At 41.1% G+C, this 16,468-nt stretch overlaps 3 protein-coding genes across 4 annotated transcripts; 2 read left to right on the forward strand and 1 right to left on the reverse strand.

Moving 5' to 3' along the window:
- Positions 1-23: 23 nt before the first annotated feature.
- LOC147200186 (essential MCU regulator, mitochondrial-like) lies at positions 24-2,069 on the reverse strand. 2 transcript variants are annotated; one of them, XM_086119649.1, is made up of 3 exons: positions 1,701-2,069; positions 433-586; positions 24-329 (listed from the first exon to the last, which is right to left on the reverse strand). In XM_086119649.1, the coding sequence occupies exons 1-2, from the start codon at positions 1,953-1,955 to the stop codon at positions 449-451; spliced, it is 393 nt and encodes a 130-aa protein (XP_085975775.1). In that variant the 5' UTR covers positions 1,956-2,069; the 3' UTR covers positions 24-329; positions 433-448. The 2 variants fall into 2 exon arrangements, with proteins under 2 accessions (XP_085975775.1, XP_085975774.1); XM_086119648.1 differs by having other exon boundaries at positions 414-586.
- A 192-nt stretch (positions 2,070-2,261) lies between these two features.
- LOC147200187 (putative RNA-binding protein Luc7-like 1) lies at positions 2,262-9,968 on the forward strand. Its single transcript, XM_086119647.1, has 10 exons — positions 2,262-2,776; positions 3,461-3,555; positions 3,648-3,746; positions 5,151-5,261; positions 5,349-5,492; positions 5,599-5,775; positions 6,480-6,643; positions 6,723-6,752; positions 6,844-6,993; positions 9,055-9,968. The coding sequence occupies exons 1-10, from the start codon at positions 2,716-2,718 to the stop codon at positions 9,284-9,286; spliced, it is 1,263 nt and encodes a 420-aa protein (XP_085975773.1). The 5' UTR covers positions 2,262-2,715; the 3' UTR covers positions 9,287-9,968.
- A 299-nt stretch (positions 9,969-10,267) lies between these two features.
- On the forward strand, positions 10,268-16,392 carry cenpm (centromere protein M). The gene is made up of 6 exons (XM_086121183.1): positions 10,268-10,407; positions 11,752-11,828; positions 12,280-12,378; positions 12,700-12,779; positions 12,913-13,004; positions 13,360-16,392. The coding sequence occupies exons 1-6, from the start codon at positions 10,351-10,353 to the stop codon at positions 13,507-13,509; spliced, it is 555 nt and encodes a 184-aa protein (XP_085977309.1). The 5' UTR covers positions 10,268-10,350; the 3' UTR covers positions 13,510-16,392.
- Positions 16,393-16,468: the final 76 nt, after the last annotated feature.

Consider the following 16,468-nt stretch of genomic DNA (forward strand, 5'->3'; position numbering starts at 1 on the left):
CACCATGCGAAGACAAGGACACGTTTTCATATTGTAATGACTCACTTTAATTGAGTTCACAAGATGCAAACATGCAAACAAGAGTGAATGCTTTCCTTTATGTCAGTTTCACATGATATGTGAATTATTGAAATATGTTTAGGTGAAGGCTCCAGCAAGCCCGTGACCCTTGTGAAGATAAGCGAATTACAAAATGGATGTTTAGGTGACACACAAAAAGACAGAGGAGTGAGATGGGCAGAGGTGGATGGATGGAAGGAAGGACATGTGTCGCTCATCTTCCTCATTTTCCTTTTGCCTTATGATATTCTTCCCCTCAGCAATGCACCCTGTACGTAATAAAAAAAAGAGTTAGGGCAAGTTGTATCATACAATGCAATTAAGTAAAATAGCACAAATTGTATACGGCTTACATAAGGTCACATAAATCACCGTGTCTTAAATTAGTTCAGTCATCGTCATCATCATCCTCCGGGACAAAAATGTCGTGCTCCTCCAAGAGAGCGGCAAAGTTCTTGCTGATCAGAGTTCCCACATAGAGGAATGGCACCACCACTGCAGTCATTCGAATGAGACCAAAGGGCGTCTCAAGGGAAAAGAGGACATATAGACGTTAGAATTAAAAGATGGAGCAAATGATGATAAAATTTCAAACTCCATCTCAGACATTACGTTGTTCTATTCAAACAGCGATTCCCAACCACTGTGCCACAGCATGTTAGGAATGTAGGACCTACAACACATTTTATATGTGGCTCCACTTTTTTAAGGGACCAAAAATAATTGTACAAACCAACAATCATTATTCAGATTGTCATCGTTTAATACTTTGCTGAAAATTCTTGAAAATCAGGGAAAGCCTGAAATCTCAAATTCATAGACATCACCAGAAGCCGCTGTCTTCGGTTCCTCCATGTTCGTTAGTGCCTTTTTTTTTTAGGTTTTGTCTTCACAAAGTGAAATGAATGTTCAATCAGATTAAGGTCAAGTAATTGACTAGGTAATTGCAGACATTTCCATTTCTTTTCATTCAAAACTTGATTGCTTTCGCAGTATGCTTTGTGCCCGTTTCCATCTGAATTGTGACGTGCCATCCAATGAGCTGTGAAGCTTTTTTCATATGATATCAACTAGTGTTTGGGCGCTAATCGGATTATGTTAACTACACATGGTCGTAATTTAGTAATTAAAATCAAACGGGGGAAGGTTAATATTAACTAGCAAACAGTACTGTGCGTCCTGTTCGTCATCTAAACACGAGGTGAAAAAAATATTTGGGAATTAAATGACATTCACTTGACGCAACAATAAAGGCGTATAGTACTGTATATTAGTCAATTTTATGCTTATGAAAGCATTACATTTGTGCTGGACCAAAAATTGCATAGGGCAAAAAAGACACTATTTGTTTAGAACGTTTTTTTTAAAGCTCATCAAGAATAACAGTCATCATTCAACAATTTTAATAACATATTTCCAGAAATGAGTCCGTTAAGTGTCCACCATTATATTTTAGACAAAAAAATGAACTTCCTGGTATTGCCTCTAATTTGTGTAAATACGCCTTCATTGGCTCATTTGACGACGTGGACCCATATCAGCACAGCGATTGGCCAAAGGAGATGTCATATATCTTAGTTTCCGCCACCCGGTTAGTCATGTTTCTTCGCTTTGACAAGACGGCCTCCCAAAACACTTACTTTATCCGGTTTCGGTAGGATTGCCCCCGACGACGATGAAACCGCACTTCTGGTTTGCGCCGTCTTGTTTAGATATGATGTTTTCGAAGCGTTGTTACGACCCAGCAGGCCCGCGTTCCCGACTTTAGGTCGTAGGGAGAACCGTAAAACACTCGTCGCCATTTTCCCTGTGTCAAAACTGTGGGTGGTGTCACTAAATGACGTACTGGGTGTTTCCTTTTGATGACGTCGGATTTCATTTGCAGCCTTTATCATACACCAGGTCGAAGTTGAATGACTTTTTAAATGCTGTTAAACCAAGACCTTCGAACTCCGTATTACTCACTATCGTCACCAACCACAATTTAATTCACAATATATTTATTCGTGTGTTAAAAGTAGAGCTGTTTCACAGTATAGTTATGTTTAACTCCAGTGGAGGTGAAATATACATATTGTTTATACAGCATTTATGTAGCTAAACTATAAAACCTTACTGCAAAATATGAAAAAAAGACGATTGCTGTAGGTAAACGCGCAGCAACTGCCTCAAGCCGGAAGTAGCAGTGCGCGCGCTGTCTCCGCGAGAACGCGCGGGGACGGGAAGTCGAAAGACGGAAGAAAGGACGCCGAAGCTAAACTTGCCAACTTTAAGCCGACGGGCGACAATCATACACAATGTTACAAAGGAAGTTGTGACTTATTTAGAGCATAGATTTAACCAATTTAAACCAAAGCCTGCCCTAGCCTGCGTTGACGTGTAGTCAACGCTCTATCATTTCTCCACACGACCTGGTTACTCCGCCAGTTTTTAAACAGGCACTTAGCCTTCTTTCAACCCGGTCACAAAGTCACTTTTTTGAGTGGGGTGTTTTTCAACGACGCCCACGAGTACTAAAATATATCAGGACACGCTCAGCTTCCTGGCTTAAAGTTTCTACTTGTGGGAGAGAAAGTTGGGGAGCGAGGCCTAGGAAACCGAGGAGGGTTACATGTGTGAGGACCGCGGCCGAGAAGGGACTTACTCGCCACAAAGATGTCGGCCCAGGCTCAGATGCGAGCGATGCTGGACCAGCTCATGGGGACGGGGAGAGACGGTAAGCATGACATTTGTTGCGTGTCGCCAAATAGAGTCTAACGACAGGAGTTCATGTTGTGTGCTAACATTAGCCTGTGCCGTTGAATTTGTGTTGGTGCTAGCGTAAGCTGCACTGCTAACTAGGGCTCGCATGCTTTGCCAGTCATGAGGCTAGTTAGCTACCTGTTGTTCACATGTCAAGTCTAGTATTAAAGTTGGCTTTAAAATAAAGTTGAAATGTTGTGTGGATTATTTTTTTCATGACTCCACGGGCTTTCATTCAATTTTCGTGGGAACCTACACGATAGTTACGCCTGTGTGTGGCTCGACGGAGTGCACTTAAATTAAATTTGACTTCTGCCATCCGGCGAGAGACCTGGAATACCTTAGCAATGTTTACTTAACACATAAACACTCGTGTAAATAATGTCGAACAAAAAGCGTACCATTGAGGATGTATCAACATGATCTTAGATCTAAAAAAAAAAAGCGTTGTCAGAGGTTGAATTTGGGGTTATAATACACACAAAATACATATACAGTAATCTACAACAATATTTGTAACTCAAAGTGAAAAATACCAAATGTACACTCGTCTATAATGACAAATGTTGTCTAATGATGCAAAATTACTTTTTTATAGTATAAGTGCAAAGTGGTGAGTATGATATTGACAGTGATGCTTTAAAATGTCTTTCAATAGGAGACACCATGAGGCAGAGAATCAAATTCTCAGATGACCGGGTGTGTAAAAGTCACCTTTTGGATTCCTGCCCTCATGACATACTGTCGGGCACTGTGAGTATCACTCACTCGCTTGTGCACATGTACTGCATCGAATACGGTTATGAATGCTGTTTTTTATGCACTCATTTGTTCTGTCCTTATAGAGAATGGACCTTGGTGAGTGTGTGAAAGTCCATGACCTGGCCCTCAGAGCAGACTTTGAGATTGCCTCGAAGGAGCATGAATACTTTTTTGAGCTTGATGTGAGTCATTAAGTCTACTGTGGGGATATACAAGTCAAAATGACCTGCTATTAACACTCAGTATAGACGCTTAACTTTGATGTCACTTTAACCACAAAGCTTAGTTTCTCGTCACCATGTTTTAAAGGCATGCACACAAAAGGAAAACAAGAAGACACACCTTATCTTAATATTGTTAGAGTTATCTTTGTTTAGTTTTGAGTCTACTTATGTTTAGTTTTGTGAATAAGGTCCCTATTGGAACACCTATCCATTGACGCTTTGGAACCAGTCATTTGAAGTCATTTATAGAAAAACTGAAGTTGGTTGGAGGGAAAGAACACCACAAGGATCTTTGTCTCGTGACACAGTATGTTGATCACTACTCTAATGGTATAAAATGTAATTCGTTAAATGATTGGTCTCTGGATAAACTTCTTGCTGTACGTCAAAGCATTTCACACTAGCTTTGGTCGCGAGCCGCATATGAAACAGTCCCTGACAAAGTGATCAGTCCTTGTATGTTGTCATCGTGTAAAGTGATCATGTCAAAGATTTCAAAGCCATTGTGCTCATCATCTCTCACACAACTTATTCGCTCCCCCATCCCCGGTCTAGAATTACTGCCAGTATCACACAGTAAGATTTCAGATCTCTATTTGAGCGATTAGAGCAACCGTGAACAGCATAGGTGTTCGCCATTGTTATGAACACAAAGCGGACTTTGCGACTGTTTTGCCACTTGACCTCAGTCTCACTTGACCACCTGCCCTCAAGACATGGAAGCCTTTGCACGTAGCGTACAAACGTGACATCACACAGTAAGAGTGAAACCTGTACGATCAAATACGCCAAGGGTCGATGCCTTTAAAAATAATATCTACAACTTTGAAATGAAGAATATGCACCACGCAACGTATATAGAGGTAAAAGCAGTACGCCTACAGCGTCACTGTTAAAAAGTTAGTCACACCATGTTGTTTTAGGTCAGTAGTCCATCCATTATACCATTAAAAAAAATGTAATCACAGTATACTGCTATTTCCCTGTCATCACCCACTTAGTCCACGCTAGACAACTGTGGGTTTCACCCTCCTATCCCATGAGGAGAAACTTAGTTGCCCTTTTTGTTAAATGAGGAATTAAGGATTGTAGTCTTAAATGTGCAACCACAAATACAATCTAAGGTAAGAACCAGGCTGAGGTAGGATCTGAGCGTTGACACACACTCTTAACCAAACCCTCCTGTCTTCTTAAGATTACGGTAAAACACACACACCTGTGATTTCCTGCGACCCCCCCAGGAGTGAAGAAGACCCCCACATAGGTTCCGCTGCACTTTACAGCTATATCATGCATTTTCATCAAAGGAAACCACAGTGGCACATAGCTACTGACCAAAAGATCTTGCATGTTGGTTTTCAGGCTGCTGAGCACCTTCAGTCTTTTATCGCCGACTGTGACCGCAGGACCGAGCTGGCCAAGAAGAGATTAGCAGAGACTCAAGATGAGATTAGTGCTGAAGTAACGACAAAGGTGACAACTGTGGCGCTAACACCGCCCAAATCAAAACCAACAAATTAACTCCATTCACTGCAACAATAATTCTGATCTCTTGGTTAGGCTGAACGTGTCCACGAATTGAACGAGGAGATCGGGAAGCTGCTTGCTAGCGCCGAGCAGCTCGGAGGCGAGGGCAACGTGGATGAGGCCCAACAGTTGCTTGAAAAGGTGGAGACGACCCGCATGATGAAGAAAGAAGCTGAGGTTAGAAGACAGGATGACTGATTTAAGTCTTAATGGGAATGTTGAGGTGCTTCTCAATTACAATTAAGATACAAAAGTCTTGTTATCCCCTGATTTTTTTTTTCAGGATATTTACAGAAACTCAATGCCAGCCTCCAGTTTTCAGCAGCAAAAGCTGCGAGTGTGTGAAGTGTGCTCAGCCTACTTGGGTCTACATGACAATGACCGGCGTCTTGCTGACCACTTTGGGGGCAAACTTCACCTGGGCTTCATTGAAATCCGTGAGAAACTGGAAAAGCTCAGGGTAAGGCACTTCACTCGAGTCACATATGCAGCGGACGCACTTTGGAATGTTTGAATGTTGGAGTGTTTGCCAACCTTTATTGACAAAGGCGCATATTTTTTTGTAATTATTTTATTCTCAAAAATAGGACTGGGTAATTATGGCGCAGTAATTATGGATTTTTTTTTAATTATTCAAAAGAAGTAAAAAGACTGACATTTTATTTTTCAATTTGATATTTAACATTTTTTAATGTGTGATTTCTTATTGTTTAACCACTGCAATGAGTGTTTGACTGCTTATTATCTCAAGAAGCAAAGTAAAGACAGAAATATGGGAATTTATTTCGGCACGTGTGCATCGTACAAAATACTTGGGAAACAATTATTTTTTCCATCAAACATTTTCTATTGATATTGATCATGTGTCTCACGATACATATAGATTGCTTGATTTATCACCCAACCCTACTTGAAATCTATCAGAATGATAATTTTTGTAATCAAGAATTAATTTAGAAGTATGGTACAATTTCTTCCTGGTGCACAGTTGAACTCGAAACACATTGTTGTGCTACAGCATATTATTTAGGACTCGCTTCACTCAAAGATTTTTCTAAAAGCGGATCTCTACGAAATGATCAAAAACTCAACGTGTTTGTGTCTTTTTAATGTTCAATGTTTCTGAAACGTGAATGTCTGTTCCCGGTGCCATTTTTAATGCAGAAAGCAGTTGTGGAAAAACAAGAAAAAATGCGTACCAGGCGCAGAGAGGAGCGAGAACGAGATGATGAACGGGATAAGCAGTGGGAGGTGGAACGGGAACGAGAAAAGGAGCGAGAGGAGCGGGAGAGAGAACGAGAATGGGAACGAGAGCGTGAGCGCAGGAGGTAAGATGTCCCCCAGCTGCCTTATCCTGTCCTGCCATCAGGTATAATAGTCTTTATATGATTACGTGTTCCCATCCAGGTCACGATCCAGAAGCGGAGACCGATACAGGTACAACTGCTATAGTTTTACATGTAATCAATTAGTCAAATACTAACGCCACAGTGATATGTCTGATCAATTTCCTCACGCACAAACGTAGGGACGGAGGCAGTTCGTCCTCCCACCGGTCAAGACGCCACCGCTCCTCTCATTCTCGAGAGGAAGGCGGAGACCGGGAGCGAGAGAGGAGGCATCGACACAAGGACAAACACCGCTCACACTCGCACTCTCACCGGCACAAGAGAAAGAGGTGGGACAACACCCGAAACATTAAAAACCTTCCCTTGCAGAGTGGCATTCCCTCTTCAGTCTTGGAAGATTAGTCAAACATCCGTTTTGGGGGGGAGAGAAAAAAATGGCACCGTAATGTGGTAGAAAAATTGCACATCCTCATTACATTTAATTACAATGGGGCTCAGCACTCACCTGCCACCATTTAAAATGCCTCTCATAATTATCCCCAAATAAAGTATCATTCGCTCTCTTGTATTGTAGACCACAAAAACTTGCCATTTGAACAAGTACGTGAAGAGGTATAATACCCACTGTCTGTAACGCCTCTGGAGAATGTAATGGGGGGGTTTAAAACCGGCACGTTACAAATTGAAGAAGGGAAAAAAAGGGTGGAGATTATATTTGCCTTGTATGGTGCACCTTTATATGGGGTCACCATTCGCTTCCACCAGCCCCTGTGATCGGCCCCGGCCATCCCTGGGTTTACCCCACCTTACGCCCAAAGGCAGCTGACTCCAAATCACATGCGACCTTAATGAGCATAATAAAAAATAGTGGGTTGGATAGTTTCCACACTATAAAGTGGGGATTAAATTGTAAAGAGACTTTGTGGACACCCTTTATACACATAATCTGTGCCATCATAAAACATTTATTAACTTTACGGGCACATTTGATTATTTTTAACCACCAGACAAGTGGAGAGCAAGTTAACTACTGCTAATAGTGCAACGTAAAATCATCTTTGATAGAAGTAGTGGGAGGATTGATTTCTATTTTCGGTTCTGTGGCCATTACCAGCCGTCAAAATTTGAATGGTGGTTCAGGCATATTACTGAGCAGTCAGTACAGAGACGTGTGGTGCTTTTTTACGTCATAAAAAGTTCAATTTTCAGTTCTATGGTTATCACGTTTTGGCTTTTTTCATGTTGATGACATTTTGGAATATGTTTTCTGAAAAGCCAAAGAACAAGTTTAAAAAAACACATTTAATCTAAGATGATCGATGAGTTTAGGTAACATGTGGTGAGAGGCATGACAGCAATTTGGTTTCTGGGTTTAAGTACAACAACAAATGGATCTCATGCACCGCAGTGTGCAACAGCGTTTCCGGTGGAAATGTCAGATGACATAACAGTTTCTGCTTGCACCGAGTAAGGGTGTTCTATTATTTTGTCTTTTTTTTTTTGTTAACTTTTCTTTTGATGGCGGCGCGGACACCCGCAGCGGCTCCTCTTGTTTTATGTTGAGAGGGAAGAAATTTCATCTGTGCGGTATGTTACACATACGTACAGCACATTTGACAATAAAGTTGTATTCAATTCAATTCAAAAATTTGATTGGGGTTTTATGCTGCTGATTTCAATACAGATTATCCACGAGTGAGTCCAATGCCCATCAAATGAAGTAGCTGGACATTTTTTCAATTTTAGAGCTGCTCACTAACGATTAATCGATGAATCACATTTACACATTTGATAAAAACTTTCTTTCCAAATTTCCATCCTTATTATACAAAAGGGATGTTTCAAATTGACAGTGCAGAAAATGCACGCATACTGTGCTTCAGTTGCTCTTTTAAACTTTAACATGTCAGAAAATAGTGAAACGTGTTGACCATTCTTTTCCTAATTAAAAGCAGAAATTTGCAAATGACATATTTGGATTTAAAAAGATAGGCGTATGCTTCCTGAAGGACTACAGAAAGATGAGAATATTTGCTGTTGAGGGGTAATCAAGAGACACTTTGTAGTGGATGAAACACTTTTAAAGGAGACTTTCAATATCTTTTTTTTTTTTTAGCTCTGCAGTGAAAGGCATTTGACCAACATGCGTAGAGATGGGTATCGTTAATATTTTAATGATACTACTACTATTAACGATACAGCTTATAGATCTGCTCCCTTAACGGTAGTCTTACCTACTTTTTTTTCTTTCGAAAAACTTGTTCAAATATAATTATAGAATTTAAAAGAATTTCGATAAATGAATGGTTTGAATAAATCACTATCGTATGGTTAATTGCAATAAACATGGCATGGTGAGCAAGTCTCTCAACGAGCTCCTCTTCCAACAGGTCTTCCAGAGAAAGATCATCACACACCCGTGACCTTGAACCCTCCCTCCCCCAATTGCGCAGTCAGGAGGGCGCCTTGGAGGAGTGGCGAAACAACAGGGCGGAGTACAAAGACTGGGAAAACCGGGAGAGGTCCACCTCACCAGACATGGGGAGGGAGCGGGAGAGATCCCTGTCCTTAGAGCGGGACCGACATTCCAGCTCCGAGGAGCGGGAGTCCGGAGAGATTTGAAGGACAGAAAGGGGCAGGATGGAACACATCTCTTGATGTCAGTACATTGTATTGTTCAGCAATTATCAACATATGAATTTATGTTCAAAGTGGCATGTGTACATTAGCAGGGTGGAAAGTTAATTGGGGAATGAAGGGATGTTGTCAATTTACGAGGCAGAGCAACTTTTATACGACTTTGAATTGAATTTGTTTATGCCAGGTTGTTTTGACCCTGTGGGAGGTCTGTTTAACTTTCCTCACAACATGCTGATTTCTTTTAAAGTCATTAGTTCAGCTTTCAATGTTTCTCTTTTTATCCCCATGAGGACTCTTAAGTTTCAGTAGGTGTGGCTGATTGTTACAGGGGTTGGAAATATTAAATGATGCATAACCACTACAGTACATTTTGGTCTGGGGTTAGAATGACAAGAGACCCTTGTATTTGTTCTTTTGTTTACTGACTTGAAGCCATTTGGAAAATCTGGTACAGGCGTTGAACATTGGCCTTTAATTCAAGATAAAGACGCTTGGAAATTAAACTTGACGACTCATCAAACAGCTTCTGCTCAGTGTCTGATGTGACGTGCATGTTTACATCCTATCGTGTGGCACGGGTGTGCTGTCTGCTGCGGTTGGTGAAGGGCTTCTGTTTTGCTGTGCTGCCACAATGAAATAAACTTTCTGCTCGATATGCAATGTACTACACTGTGCACCTTTTCTCTGTCTTTATTGTACAGTTTTGTACAGAATTTACAATGGATTAACAAAAAAAAAATCAAAGAATTTGAAACGGGCTGATTTTTAATGTCTGGTTATGGCATTTATCACCTAATCCGTTGAGGAAATTATTAAAGTGTATCTTGTCTAAATTAAAAAACCCGCACTGGATATGACACGCGATGGAGTGATGTAGTACTCCTTTCTGGCCACTGGGTGACAGTGAGGTTTTAAAACATGCAGAAGCCTAATGACGTCACCCGTATTTTGAAAAGAAGCGCGCAACCGGAAAAAAAATGGCGCGGGGAGAATGCTACAGCAAACCAATGCACACTTAAAAACGTCCTTGTGACATTTGATTCACCATGTCGTTACTGAAACCGTTTAGTAGGCGGCCTGCTCTGAACACCGCTACCATATTGGTAAGTCTTTAGAGCTTCATTTACGGCGTAGAATTAAACCGTCTTGTGTGAAAAGTAGTTTTAAATGCGCAAGAGTCCACAGGTATGGGTCAATGTAAATATAAACTGAGAATGAAAGAATGACATTTACAATCGTCGAAGTGTCGAAATACGAACTGTCCGAATTCCCCGAACATTATTGTGCACGAACACTATCTGCAATTAAAAAGTAAAGCTTAGTCACCGATGTGGTGTCAGTGTCCACCAGGTAGCCTCCAAGGACCATATGAGAAGCCAGCGGGTCTGTTTGAAGAGTAACTCGCTGGTGGGACATTGTGATTTTCTAGGAACGTGGTAGACGTGATCATTTAAAATTCTAAAAGCTGCAGAGATTCATGGAAATAAAGTGTCAGATGATGTATTTATCTGTTTCCTAGTTATTCTGAGAAACCTTTAACGTAGTCCGTGTTTTTGGAATGTGGGAGGAAACCGGAGTACCCGGAGAAAACCCACGCATGGGGAGAACATGTAAACGCCACACAGGGAGGCCGGAACTGGAATTGAACCTGATACCTCTGCACTGTGAGGTCGATGCGTTGGGCCACCTGGCCGGCAACAGTTAACATAAAATAAGAGAATAATACAACACAACACATAAAATACAGACAGTCATGCAAACTTAACCACTTTTTCTGCATACAATTTGTTGTTTGAAGCAGTTATAGATGAAAGAGGAGAGAATCTGGTGTCCTTTCACCAGTGGATCGGAGACGACATGCTGAAAAAGTGCACTCGTCTGCTACAAGCTAAGTTTGAAAGCAAACAAGAAGCTGTAGCGTCCATTGACGAAAAATGTGCCTAATTATTAAAAAAATAATTTAGAGGTGCGTGCAATGCGTAGTCAGCAACTATCCATCAATCCATTTTCCGAACCACTTAATCCTCACTAGGGTCGCGGGGGATGCTGGAGCCTATCCCAGCCGTCTTCGGGCAGTAGGCGGGGGACACCCTGGACCGGTAGCCAGCCAATCGCAGGGCACACAGAGACGAACAACCATGCGCGCTCACACTCACACCTAGGGACAATTTAGTGTGTTCAATCAGCCTGCCATGCATGTTTTTGGAACGTGGGAGGAAACCGGAGCACCCGGAGAAAACTAATCGCTGATCATTATGATGTCAATGAATCGTTTATATGGCATTTAGTTTCATTTTTAATTGTACAAATGCATAGAATTTCGTCTTCTCAACAGTAAATATCTGATTTCTGTCATGTGGCATGAAAGTAGTTTACTTTGCGAAAACAATTTTGGAAAGGATGCTTCATGCTGACACCCGCCCCCCCCCCCCCCCCCCCTCCTTTAGCTGGTGGAAAGAGAAGAAGAGTTTCAGCAGAGATTAGCTGAAGTTCTGGTGGAGGAGACGGCAGTCACGTTGAATGTGTGAGTAGTGCTTCATCCCCCAAACTGCTGATATTACTCTAAAAATGTATTTTAATCGTCGTTTTGGAGTCTCTGACTTAGTGAGCTGTGACAGTGTTCTGATTCAATAAAATGGCCATTATTGCCCTCATAAGGAACTAATTGTTTTATGCTGCATTAGTTCTACCCTGCCCAATGGACTGTATTTGTATGGCTCCTGAGCAGCAGTGGGGCCACTTTATATGATCCTGGCTGATGGCGGCTTGCAAATGCACACTGCCAAGTGCCCCATTGTGCATAATTAGGAGTTCTCAATGTCTTGTTCAAGGACACATTAAGACACTCTCTCCTCCTCCACCTCCGGAGCGATGGCCCAACTCATACCTATTAAATTGACAACTGGACGTGTCTGTTTATCAGATTGGTATTTTTCAGTCTGAAGTCCGACTTAACAATGTTGGTTTTCAAACAGGAGACTAGCAAAGAGTCTCCCTCTGCCCTTCAAGAACCAACACAGTCGCCCCAGGATAGACTTGGTGGTTTTTATCGTCAACCTCACTTCTGAACTCAGGTACTGCATGTCTTTAAAACCATGTTTCCAAGTCTGTGTGCTAATAACCTCCATATATATTATAACCGCAGGGCGAGAACATGCAAATGCCACTTAGAAAGGCCACGGCCAAGACTCAAACCCACAACCTCAGAACTGTCAGATAGATGCACTAAGCACTTTCTTTTCCGCTTAAGAAAAATTATGAAATGTCAGTTCAACTATCTATAGGTAGTTATTTATAGGTCTTAAATAAATAAATAACGATGATAATAACAATAAGCTTGCAATGGTGGCCTTCACTGGGTTATTTTATTTATTTATTTTTATTTTTTGTCACAGTCTGCAATCTGCCCAAGCTTCCCTCGAATATTTGGACCCGGGATACTTTCTTGGAAAAGTCTGCTTCATGGCCACCAACGGTATATCAAAGGGATGATCAAACTCATCTGGGCTTGTCATTATTTACGCTGCCCACGTTTCTGTGTTGTTGTTTGCAAAGGACAGAATTTTGAAGCCAAAACTTTTGCTGCATGTCTCTTTTGTAACTCGTAGCACGCAATGCCGCCGTCCCCCCAGAACGCCTGGACACCCTCAGAGGGCTGGCTGCGTCCTTACGCTGCACACTGCTCTTTGCAGAGGATCAGGTTAGTGACAACTTTGCTTATTCCATACATACGCTTGACAAATCCAGAATGTGTCAATTGCTTTTTTTTTTTTTAATCACGTTTGCTCAATCCTGGAAAAATAAATGGGACTTTGCAAGCTGAAGTCCCGTACATGTACACGTAGGCTTTCGCTGCAGCCCCTGAATTGGGATATAATCTCTGAAGACTGCTGAAAATGGAGAATCCAGGCATGAAGAAAATGGGAAAACAAACAATATTATTCCCAAATGAAAGAGATCTTAAAAAGAAAGAAAGAAACGAGCGAGTACATGTTGTGCTCAATCGATTTTAGGTTCTCCGCTGTGGCAGCGGTGTTAATATTTGTCCCCTGCAGACGGCAGATGGTGCGAGCAACGCCTCGGAGAGATTGCTGACCATCCTGAAGGTAGCGGCCGGTCTCGTTCCCATGACGACAGCACTCTATCTGTCCAACCTGACAATGTGCACAGCGCCCTCAAACACTAACGAAGCGGATTTTGATTAGTTACCGCCATCGGACTGGCAAACTCTCTGACTTTTACATGATTATCTTCTCTGTGGTTGTACTCTGCCGTCAATGACCTTTTATTTATTTACAGTCTTGTCCAAATCTGGCAATAGTCGGTACACCTTCACAATCCCTTACAAATAACAAGGCTTTGTCATGGATGTGAACTGCACTCATCATACTTGTGAGGCATTTCTACTCGCTGACCTTATTGAGCTAAAAATCAACCCATTAAGAACACCTCGTAGTATATATAATGCAGTGCCGTTCTCAAATCAGCCTGTTTCGTCTGTGTGTATTTCTGTCCAATCTGTATCCAGGAGTCAAATAGAACATGTTCAAGATCATATTTCCACATAAACTGATTTCTACCCGTGAAAGAGGCTTTAAATGGTGTCAAATATTTAAGCGCCGTGCAGGACCCCCAGGGGTGGCTTGTTGATGACGGTCTTTGTGCCCCATGTCACGTCTTCATCCCGCATTGATGCACGTGTGCACTTGCTATTAATAGGTTGTCATCATGTCAGTTATCAGTCATTCATGTTCATCTGTGGGTTTTGTAGCATGCAGCAAGACACTGGAGGCATACGAGGGGGGCTGAGGAATTTGACGGGTAATTTCAGAATCCTTGCTCTGAAGTGTCTTTCATTTAACATTCATGGCGGAAATTTGACCATTAAAAGAGAAAAAAAATGAGTGGAAGTGGGGAATTAAATGCCATTTTTTAAAAACAATTTTATAGAGCCCAGTCAGGCTTCTGGTTACCATTAACTGGATTCTGATCAAGCTATTCCATTCCCTCCCATTTAATAACAACCCAAAATGCAGTGCCTCGTGAATATGCCCAAAAATAGAACATTAAAAGAGAAATGTCACGAAAGGTGAAAATAAAAAGTTGAGAACATAAATTCTAATATCGCTAGGAAGATGAACTCATCCCCAAATCATTAAAAATAACTGACTCAATAAAATTACTGCAGTGTTGGTCAAGCTCCTTTTTTAAATGTCAACATAAAGTATTAAAATGCCCTTTTGCTCAAATTAGTCTTGTCCTTTTCTCTGCTTAATACGAATGTATTTATGTGAACTGAGCGTGTGCTAGAGCTGCATTGACTACAGTGGTACCCATCTCTAGTCTGCCCAAACTTCTGGGGAAGAAACTTAAACAAAAGATTTTGGGTTTGGTAGTTTGAGTCGCTGTTGTAACAATGCCTCTTGCCAATATATTTAATACAGTTAGCCAGTTTTCCTGTTGAGATGGTGTTGCATTTACAACCATTTATTGGATGGATTGGCTCCCAAAATGTTTCAAATTGTCACTAGTTTGAGCAAAATATGATATTTTGGAAGATGAACTGTCTTGGCAAAATTAACATTATAGAACAATATACTGTATAAACACAATTTCCTTTGACACTCTTTCAAGAGGCAGCCTGACATGTAGCATGCTAATATCAAGCATGATGCAGTAGGACAATTTCTTGAAGATGAAATTCTAGGAAAAGTGTGAATGTGAAAAATATCCAGTGCGCTGTTTAGTGATGTGTAGAAGTTGTAGCATATCCCAAAAAATGGTCAGAAATAACATTGGTGCCAATGAAGGGATTTATTTTCCAGATATTTGAATGGCATCAGATAGAGAACTGCAGTGAGTGTGGGTGGTTGTGCCACATCTCACGTCTGCTTCCTGCGCTGATTCACATTCACTATTAATAGCTTATCATCATGGCAATTATCCATAATTCAAGTTCACGTACGTGGAGCCAGACATGGTGGGTGGGACAAGAGCGTGTATGGAATGTTGCTGGTAGTGTCAGCGTTGATGCTCTTTGGAAATGAATCGAAATATGCCTGACGTTTTACCAAGTCATCTTGTTTCCAACAGAAGGCCCAAAAAGCCAAACTTGTCCCGTTCCCTAACTTAGTATGTCTGGAATTGTGGCTGACATATTTCCACCATTTTTGTTTTACTTCGAAATCATTCAACACGGATTAGCTAACCATGGAAATAGCTTAAGACTGTAACAATGAGAGTCTCAAGCTGTTTTTCCCAAAATAGGTCAGTTGTGTTTTGTTATTTTTGTTAATTATGATGTTAGGCTAACATTTTGTTTTATATTAAATTGTCATCAGGATCAATATTTTTTAGTCTTTTTTTTTTTTTTTTTACAGCACTTGTCAGCAACACATTTATTTGAGAAACTTGAGTAACTGTATTTTTTTGTCACATGGTCCTGAAAGGGGCTTATCATTTACTCTGCCTGTGTCCTTGGTAGCATTTGTTTTGCAATTGGACGTTAACTTTTGGATTGATGTCTTTCCCTTGCCTGCTTTATTGCTTAATTTTAAAGCCGTCAACCAACACAGTGGTTTGCAGGAATGAGAGGGTTGCGACTCGAGATTAATAGTGTATGTATCAAATTAGACCAGAGTAAAGATTTGACAAAATGAAGGATTTATTCCTCATTAAAAATTGCATTTGATCAGTGTGGGTAACGACCAAACATGACTCATCTGTTTTGGTCAGGTGACATTCACAACCTGGGCCATGATTGGTCATTACCTGAGCGCTGAGCAACCGTGATGGCCTTTTGCATACGGTGGCATTTTAAAGCCCACTGAACAAGAGATTCAACCCTGAGCAACTATGATGTAATGTTTCTGTCAACAGCAAGTCCTTCAAAAATGTTTTTAAACATCTTGTCTCACAGTTATCACTGGGTGGTACCACCGCACTACGGTTCACTTACATTACGAAATGTCCTTCCATACTTATTTGTCATGTCCTTGTTTATGATGATACTAATGCAGTGTGTTATACCGGAGACGAATTCCTTGTGTGTTCTACATACTTGGCCAATAAAGATGATTCTGATTCAATTTAGTTTCCTTAAATCTGCCTACCCCCCAACTGGGGTAAAGTTTGCATCCCATTAGTCAATAAAGCCAGGCTTCA

This window comes from Hippocampus guttulatus, chromosome 9, assembly GCF_054856545.1.
Source record: "Hippocampus guttulatus isolate MCC_2025c chromosome 9, RoL_Hgut_1.0, whole genome shotgun sequence".
NCBI lineage: Eukaryota > Metazoa > Chordata > Actinopteri > Syngnathiformes > Syngnathidae > Hippocampus > Hippocampus guttulatus.

Bases quoted from the DNA above. Each gene is read 5' to 3' on its own strand.
- LOC147200186 (XM_086119649.1), bottom strand. From the start codon at position 1,955: ATGATAAAGGCTGCAAATGAAATCCGACGTCATCAAAAGGAAACACCC. The intron at 587-1,700 runs GTAAGTGTTTTG...TTTTCCCTTGAG, and splicing joins TCCTACCGAAACCGGATAAA to ACGCCCTTTGGTCTCATTCG.
- LOC147200187 (XM_086119647.1), top strand. From the start codon at position 2,716: ATGTCGGCCCAGGCTCAGATGCGAGCGATGCTGGACCAGCTCATGGGG. The intron at 2,777-3,460 runs GTAAGCATGACA...GTCTTTCAATAG, and splicing joins CATGGGGACGGGGAGAGACG to GAGACACCATGAGGCAGAGA. The intron at 3,747-5,150 runs GTGAGTCATTAA...GTTGGTTTTCAG, and splicing joins AATACTTTTTTGAGCTTGAT to GCTGCTGAGCACCTTCAGTC.
- cenpm (XM_086121183.1), top strand. From the start codon at position 10,351: ATGTCGTTACTGAAACCGTTTAGTAGGCGGCCTGCTCTGAACACCGCT. The intron at 11,829-12,279 runs GTGAGTAGTGCT...GTTTTCAAACAG, and splicing joins ACGGCAGTCACGTTGAATGT to GAGACTAGCAAAGAGTCTCC. The intron at 12,379-12,699 runs GTACTGCATGTC...TTTTTGTCACAG, and splicing joins AACCTCACTTCTGAACTCAG to TCTGCAATCTGCCCAAGCTT.